At 41.2% G+C, this 9,148-nt stretch overlaps 1 protein-coding gene across 2 annotated transcripts in view; it reads left to right on the top strand.

Moving 5' to 3' along the window:
* The first annotated feature begins 210 nt into the window (after positions 1 to 210).
* IL2RA (interleukin 2 receptor subunit alpha) overlaps positions 211 to 9,148 on the top strand; it is a 41,236-nt gene continuing 32,298 nt past the window's right edge. For both annotated transcript variants that reach the window (XM_040968275.1, XM_040968274.1), the window contains exon 1: positions 211 to 476. In XM_040968275.1, coding sequence (XP_040824209.1) covers positions 413 to 476 — 64 coding nt within the window. In that variant the 5' untranslated portion in view covers positions 211 to 412. The remainder of the gene's footprint in view (positions 477 to 9,148) is intronic.

Below are 9,148 nucleotides of genomic sequence, written 5' to 3'. Positions count from 1 at the left end.
GGGTGAAGCTGAAAACAGGATTCATATGTGAAGCTTAATCCTTCTCACCAATACCAGCCCACACCTCCCAGCAATTGAACTTGAAAAAAAAAAAAAAAGAAAGAAACCTCGCTTGACAAGTTATCACAAACTATGTTGTCATCAAAAAAAAAAAAAAACCCACTTCCTATATTTGAGATCACAGGACAGAGTTGTAGGCACAATTTCCTGACTGAACTCATCAGTCACAGAGTACACCTCCTGACTGACACAGAGACTGGATGGAGCGGCAAGGATGACAGCCCTGGAGGATTGAGCTTTCCAGTCCCTGACCTCCCAGCACAATGAAGTGAAGAGGCTGGTGGACATCCCAAGATTCTGCAGAAAAATACCTCCCCTTCACTTCCTCGAGCTGATTCCCAGCGCCAGGAAGATGAAGCCACGCTGGCTGCTGTGGGCACTAGCCTCATTTATCGTGGTACCTGGCTTCAGGACAGGTAAGCTACGGGTGCCCTCTGAGTCTTGGGACAGACATTATTTCCCCCAGACACAGAACCAGAGAGGGTCCCTAAGTGTCTTGAGTTCTACCTTTTGTGACCACCCTTGGAGCCCTACCTCCCTCTTTTTGCCTCAAGGGTCTCCAGTCTGTAAAGGGAGTTTGGAATGGGACTAGGCTTTCTTGTCACTCATAGTCCTGGACTGCTTACTTAATCCACGAAGAATTTGTGAAAGTCTGTAGTGGCATGATAGTTGGATGTCAACATGATACTGATGAACAGATTTCTGGAGAAGTTTTCTATTATATCTCAATGAATTTTGATTTTTTACTACATGCTAACATCCTTGCCCTAGCTGTAAGATAACACTTACATGTTACTTGGAATCTCGATTGCCTTATGAAGCAATAATTAGGAAGCTTCCAAATTCATAGAAATGTTAAAGAAATAGATTTAGTTCCAGAACATTACTTTTTTTCTGGGCTCCTGTGTATATTGTATATTTATACATGTTCATACATATATATTTATGTAAATTTTTCTTGGGTTTTCTCAAAGACTGTTTTAAAACAGAAATGAACAAAACCACCACTTTCTACCTCAAACCACCCTTCCTAATATTCTGAGTGTAAATTTTCTAATAACATCTTGTCTTGCTAAACCAGAAAGATAGATATGAAAGTATGATGTCTTTTCTGAAAGTCTATCATTTCATATAATTTATTTCAATCAAATTTATGCTGATTACATAAAATGTGTTAAGAAGTAAAATATAATGTGCACGAGAAGTTTGTTTCCTTGTTTTGGTGAAGTGGCCAATTTGTGTAGGGCCCTCTGGATTGACTTTGGAGTTAAAATGGATGAATTTCAGCAATATTTATACTGCAATTTCTGCCCCAACAGGGGTGTTATCAAATCAGTCCAAGCCAGAGCAGCAGAATTTGTACAATTAATCTTGCCTTATTCTTGGGAAACACGCTTCAGGCAAACTTGTGCTGTTTAAAACCACTGGTGACTTTGCCAGTGAGATGAAAAGTTTTGCTGGCTGTGGGCCAGGTGAAGGATCATGCAGAATCTAAAATTCACGCGATCCTTAATCTTCCGCTCAATTTTATTGGAAATACCAAGTCCTGTCCCTATGGCATAAAATGTGTAGGAGAGTATCAGAGAAGTCTTGTTGAAGGTGGGATGCTAACAGAGTGGAGCCATTAGGGAGTGGTAAATTTCCTCAAGGGCATCATGGAATAGAAGGAGGTCTGATGTGCAAGTTGGAAAGGATGTGGGAATGAGGGAGTCAAGTCTAGAAAAAGAAGAATGGAACCAAACGAATGGACCAAGATCTTAGATAACAAATGGACCAAGATCTTAGATAACAAATCAATATTTTACAACTTCATTTGGTAGTAAATAAAGAACTACTAGAAAACATTTGAAGATTACTATTTATAGAGTTCCTTGTTTGTGCCAGTTCTGTAAGACTTAGTTAAAGGTTTTTTTTTTTTAACTTAATTATTGAAAAGGGAGAGTGACAGAGAAGCAAAGAAAAAGAGAGACGCTGAGAGGGAGATTTTTCAAATGGTCACTGGCTTGGATAACAAAGCAGGAGCCAGGAACTCTATCCAGGTGTCACACATGGCTGACAATGGCTCAAGTGTTTGGGTCTTCCTCCATTGTCTACTAAGCACATTAGAAAAGAGCTGAATCAGAATCAAGGTAGCTGGGACTTGAAACAGGGCTCTCACATGGGATGTTTTAATCACAAGTTAGCTTAACCTGCTGCACCACAATGCCACTACTGATTCTTACTTTAATTCTCATAACCACTGTGTATGTTGATGTCACGAACCCCTAGATAAAGAAGTAGCCCCAATTTCAAACCTCACAGGCTGTGCCAATGCCCAGGTTCCAACCAACTTTCCTGGATTGTGCTCCTTTGGCTTACTGCAAGCAGGGTTAGAGATTTCTGAACATGACTCTGGAATAGCATGAAGGGTGATCAGGTCCAGAGGAGGCAGGTCATGAGACTCTGAAGTCGCCCAATCCAGAGAAAAATGAGAACTCAAAGTCAATGAGAACTGAAGTCAATGAAATGGATTGAGTTTCTTGGATGAATTGGGCATTCAGAAATCCTCCAGGGCAAAGACAATCTTGGCTCAGACATTTTTTTTTTCTCCAAGTAGAATCCGGTCTTAAAAAGAAATTCGTCTGTCATTTTCTCGGGTGTGAGAGTTCTTTAATGAAATCAAGCAGACTGTCAACAGATGCAATTTCTAGCTGATTCATAATGGAGATTTTCACTCTGAAAATTTCCAAAGCCACCATTTAAAATTGCAATGGAGTATGGGCGATGTATTAGTCAATCTGGGTGTTTTTAGTCTCTGTATTACTGTGTCCTGGGATGTGGTTAAAAAGGAGAATTCTCCTGATGTTACCAACACAGTGTTATTAAATGCACCTTTCTTAGAATTGTGGAAATTCTGATGGCCTACATGTCCCCTGATCATCTTTCTTTCATTCTAGGAATTTTATGAGCAAATCGTCATCTCCTAGATATAAAAAAAAGTGCAGAACAAGGATTTGTTTGTCTAATTATCCCTTCTTGTAAAGACTCCTACCCACACTGGAATTTCCCATCTTGACCTTTGTCATTTCAATGCAAAATGTTTAACTCTTCACATTTAATCTTTCAGTTTTTTAGATTCCAAATTATTACTAATTTGACCTTGTTCAGCCCCATGACAAACTTTGGAGTAGTAGGGCTTTGGTAAGCAAAGGGAATACTGTATGAAACAGCTGCTCTTTTCATTTATCATGTTTTTGATATATCACACATGCATATGTTCCCTTTCAGATTTTATAATTGAAAAAACGAATTACCTAATTCTTACAGAAAGAATGGTCACTAGCCAAGAATGGCTTTACAACTCTACCACATCATCCCCTTCAGAAGTAGTCTGACATTTTTTGTTGTTGCTGCTGAAGTCTTGGTTATTCTGAATAATTCTCTTGTTCGTATAATATAGTAATGTACATCAGTGAAACAGGCTGTCCTTTGATTTGGCAGCCATTCAGGCTAACTTCTAGCTCCCCTCACTGTCCAGTGTGTGGTAGGAATTGATAAAGAATTTCCACAGAAAATGGGACAAGTCACCTGATATGCCAGTGGGAAATAAGATTAGGAAGAAAATGAACTTTTCAGGAAGCCAAAAGTGAACTATCTCCTAGAGACACTGTTGTAGAACTGACGTGAAAACATGGAAACAGCGTGACTTCTGACAAATTTCTGTTCATTAGATAAGATGGACAGGGACATCATGGAATTCCCATTCCTGGCACTTTATGCCAAGAATTTGGAAATGGAAATTAAATAAGCTGTGCTCCAAAAGGCATTTAAAAACTGGGGTTCTTGGGGGTGAGAAAACTTTCCCAATGAACATGTACCAGAAGGAGCCAGCTCGAGAAATCCCTAAGGGTCAGCAGACTGAAGGCTGACATGTCATGGCAGGCTATTTCTAGCTCTCAACAGGTACTGGCCTAAGCTTGAGTGTCCTGCATTTGCACATGACCCACTTATTGCTTCTATCTGTGGCTGTGTTGGGGCAGGAGCACCGCTAACTGGTAATGAAGCTTCCACTTTTGGCTTGCTAAGAGTCTTCACCTTGTGCCTCATCAGAACAGTTTTACCTGCACTGGAACCTGTTTCTCTTCTTTCTCGCTGGTCAGTCTTGTGAACAACAATGGAAAGAGGACTCAGATTCAAACAACTGCTTCAAAAGTTGTAATCCTTTCATTCTTGAAGGTGTTGATTGAGGCTAGACCAGAATCCAGGCATTTTGAATTCCAGTTTAGTACTTACGCATCTTCACAGTGATTCTCAATGATATTTCTTCACCTTTCCATTCACACATTAATAGTACAGGGATGAAAAAATTTGGCAATTCTTGCTCTCAAACTAGTTATCCATTGTTTAACAATGGAGAAGAAATATTTACTAGGCAATTTCTGTCTGGAAAACTGTCAAGAAAAAGTTCTCAGTGGTTGCCAGTGAGTCAACATCATCCCGAGCTATGCAACATGGTTTCAAGTAAGTCACTCATTTGGGGGAAAACAATCATATAATCAATCATCAGTAGGATTTTAGGTATTTTCTACCCTCAGATCATTTTTGGTTACTTGATTGATTTTGGGGATTATTCTGGGATTTACCTCCTTCAAGAGAATATAAGTCATGCTGGGAATAGTTTCAGAGCAATGATTTTAATTGCACAGTAAAAAGTGTATGTGGGATACTTTAAAAGGTGACACCAATAGTAATGTAGAATAATTAGCCTGACTTTCTGGCAGAAGAGAACAGGCCATTACAATAATAATGCTTATTTTAAGTTCCTCAGAGGATTTAAGATGTAGTTAGGGTTGAAGACTACATAAGAGACAGATGGATTCTCATTGTTGTTTTGATTCCATCATTTCATTTCTATTCACTATTAGAAGGAGCCTTAGAATAATATTCTCAAATGTTTGTACAAATCACTTACAGGTCTTAATACAAGGTAGATTCAAGAAATCTAATTTTGATATCCAAGACTCCAGTTCAAACAGGCCTCAACATGAAGTCTGTGTTGTTGATATGTAAGCCAGACATTGAGTAGTTAGTCTATTATATGGAAGAAGAGATACATATTACTTCTTTTAGTTTTTAAGGCTCACTTATTTGATAGGCAGGTTTACAGAGAGAAAGAGGAAGAGACAGACAGAAGGTGTTGTATCTGCTGGATCATTCCTCCAAATGGCCACAAGGTCTGGTACTGGGCCAGATGGAGTCAAGAATTCCATCTGGATTTCCTACATGCTTGGACCATCTTCCACTTCCTTCCCAGGTCCATTAGCAGGGAGCTAAATAAGAAGTGGAGCTGCCAGGACTTGGACTGGCACTCTGACATGGAATGCCGGCCATTCAAGTGGCAGCTTAAGCTACTATGCCACACTACTGATCCCAATATGTTACTTCTATTTACACAGAACTTTCAGTTAAAAAGGAAAAACTAATATTATGAAGATCAAATATTGATCAACTATTTCAAAACTGACAAATGCCCTCAAGAATTCAGAACAGAGAGTGCAGCATGCTATCTGCAGAGTTAGGAGTTTCTTGGAGATGATGGACAAGAGACAGATCAGCTCTTCCTGGTGATTTTGAATGTAGGAGGAGAGGTTGGAGGACAGAATTTTGAGATGATTGTGCTGAAATTGTGTAGATGCTGTTCCTTCATCTATCAATTCATGCATTAGAAATACAGAGATGAGTAGCAAGCTGATGAATGAGGATTTTACCAGGACAACTAAATAAATGAGTCATATCGCATTTCTGCATGTGATTATAAGCATTTCTTAGGTGAGTGTACGCACTGAGCAAAGAGTATCAGTGGCTAGTGGTTCTCTGACAAAAGTGAATACTTTCACTCAGACAAAAACAAGTTCCTCACTTCACTTTACTGCCCCTGGCTCTCTAGATGTCCCCAGTCCCTGGTGACTTCCTTGACATCATGGAGCACTCATCAGCACTACGAGTACTCCAGAGAACAGTCAGAGGAGTCCTGGGACATAGTTCCCTATATCTAGGTTTTTCCCCCTCCAAGTCCCTACCACCTGCATACCAGAAGGCTCTGTCCTGACAATTTTGACCTGCAGCTGTTAACCAAGTACTAGACATCCTGCCTAGAGAAAGATTCCAGGAAACAGAAGTGTGGGTGGCATGAAGATGAATGGAACGAAGGGAAGGAATGTGATACTGATGACAAGAGCTTACGTCCTCTGGCATCAAGTCTGTCATGTGGTCAGATGCGCCATACTGGCCCATTTTCTCTTCTTCCCCCGGGCGTTCCCCTCTCATGCAGTACACAGGAATAATCGTAGGTGACCGGACAAGTAGCAATGGTACGCATTCCCAACAGCAGAAATAGTAAAGGTGTTTTTAAATAATAAAAAGGAAGTTAAAAGGAGGCCATGGGTTCCTTTACCTGACCAGGGAAGCTAGTCCAACCTCAGGGCCACAGTGAGAGCGAAAGAGAAAGAGGAACAGATCATTCTAAATTTCTCTCTGTTGAACCTTGTTCTAGCATTGTTAAGAGTTACTGAGGAGACTTCAAAATTTTGTGGAAAAATATAATCAGAAGATAAGTTTTTTTTGACAAAAAACATTTTGCAGTGCATGCATGTTTTCATAATTTGCATGGTCATAATTATTTTTGGAGATCTGGTATGCAGATTTCAAAACTCTCCTGCAGCATAATATATCTTTAATTCCACTTTCTATAAGCATTTTGAAACAGCTTATATATTAGAACATTGTATTAATTCAGTTAATTCTGCAAATGAGGTAGGTCTTATCTTCATTCCCATCTCACAGCTGGCAAACAGGTTGACAGAGGTCAGGCAAATTGCACAGTGTACCACAAGCAGCAAAGAGCTAGGATGAGAGCCAGAAGATCTAATTCTGCAGTCTACTTTCTCTCTCTTTTAAAGATTTATTTATTTTTATTGGAGATCCACATTTACAGAGGAGGGGGGGGGAGAAAAAAAATCTTCCATCTACTGTTTTACTTCCAAGCAGCTGCAATGGCCAGAGCTGAGGTGATCTGAAGTGAGGAGCTGGGAGCCAGGAGCTTTCCCAGGCTCTCCCATGTGGGCACAGAGTCCCAAGGCTTTGGGCCGTCCTCTACTGCTTTCCTACATCACAAGCAGGGAGCTGGAAAGGAAGTGGAGCAGCCAGGATATGAACCAGGGATCCTGGTGCATGCAAGGCAAGGACTTCTGCCACTAGAGTACCATGCTGGGCCCAGCCTACTCTCTTTACTGCTGTGAAGAGTAAACTGCTGGTCAAGGAGATGTGTACCATGTTAGCAGGAGTTTATTTTTTACTTCTTAAACAATTGAATTCATATGCATGACACCTGACCTGCTGCTCTTGCAGCTTGGGCATCAACTGAGAATTTCTGTGGCCACAGAAGCCAAATCCCTAATGCCCAGCAACAGCCTGTCACTAGGCTCTCATCTAGGCTGTGTTAGGGGCGTATTTGGCCCTGGGAGTCTCCGTTCCTGAGATTGCGATCCTCTCCTCCAGCACTCCTTCCACTTATGAAGAGCAGCCTACAGCAGCTTTCTTGCAACCGTGCTTTAAAGAAAGCACCGCAGTGAAGTCGGCCCCAGCAGCCCACAAAACAGAGGAAATTCTGAGCAGTGTGGGGCGTGAGTCACCACATCATGTTCAGGAATTGCCATCTTTGCTCACGGAATCACCCACTCTTTTCTGTTGGGGACCAAAATAGATCCTCCCTCAGAAGCCTGCTGCTTTCTGTGCCCTTGGTAACAAAGAGCAGAGGCAAGGATGGGTGTGTGCCTCTGTGGTGTGATGGCGGGAGTTTTCTCTCTGGTGAAGTTTCTTAGGGTGAAACCATTGCTGCCTCAGGGGAAGCAGCAGAGAAGCTGTGGCACAGGTGGAAGAATAAAGTGATAGGGCTACTGGGGGCAACCTCCTGCTTGTGGAAAAGGTTGACTTTTTCATCCATTCATTTGTTCAGGAAATGTTTATTGAGCAACTGAGTGTGTGCTGAATATAGAGTTCAAGATACAGAAATGAATGACAGCTGGCCCTCGCGCTTGAGAACTCATTCTCTAGCAGGAGAAAAATACAGTGTACAGACTGTCACACAGCTGGATGCTAAAGTTCAAGTTTAAAGGGACACAGTTTGACTCCAGCAAGCCATCGGGTCTCTTAAGCAATCATTATGTCCCTGAACATTGGAGCAGGACGGACCCTGAAGAGCAGGATTATTGAAACCAAATGTGACTGATTCTGAATTTAGAATAAAAGTAATGAAATTATAGTTTTGGTTTGCTTAGTTCCAGAGATTCCTTTACAGGTGAAATCAGAACGTTTCAGATGTGAGTATTTGATTCCCTTTAACAACAGACTCTCTGATGGCCGCCATAACCCCTAGTAGCTTAAGGAATCATCTCGGGTAGTTCTGAGCCATCACCACACACCCAACTGCCTGTGACCACTCTCTAATCCTAAATCTGCACAATCTAGCCAAAGAAGAAGCCTCAAATGTTCAGTTTTGACGATTATATTTTTTAAAAGCAAAATAGCAGTGTTTTGGGGGGTGTAATGTATATATTTTCATGAAATGAACCACTTTAAATGTATATGTGTGTATTTCAGTGAAATGAACCACTTAAGCAAATTGGCCCAACTCCTCCAAGACAGATCTGTTTGTTGTGTTCCTAAGCAATCATTTCTAAAAGTTTTTTTTTTTTTGAACTCCCCACAGTCTAAGTTGACGTCAGCCTCTTCCTGCTGCGTTGTTCTGAGAGTTTCCCGGGAGTTTTGGGGAAGATGACTTCACATCAAACTGTGTGCGTGACACCTTGCCGCTGTGGGCAGGTTGTCCGTGGTGTCCCCGGCTGCCGAAACCAGGCAGAACCGGTACTCCAGCTGAGCTTCAGTGTGGTATCTGTTTCCGGCCCTTGTGGTAGTGACACCTCTATTCAGAATCCGGCTTAGAAAAGATCTTTGTAAAAAGAACACTTATTTTTAAGTGGAAAGCAAAACCATTACTCCTCACCCTCACCCCAAAAGTCTTTTTAGAATAAAAGGGCAGTTTCCTTAGACA

This window comes from Ochotona curzoniae, unplaced genomic scaffold, assembly GCF_017591425.1.
Source record: "Ochotona curzoniae isolate NIBS_2020 unplaced genomic scaffold, NIBS_Ocur_1.0 scaffold_4683, whole genome shotgun sequence".
In the NCBI taxonomy this organism is placed as follows: Eukaryota; Metazoa; Chordata; class Mammalia; order Lagomorpha; family Ochotonidae; genus Ochotona; species Ochotona curzoniae.
This window is presented reverse-complemented; position numbering and strand designations above follow the sequence as displayed.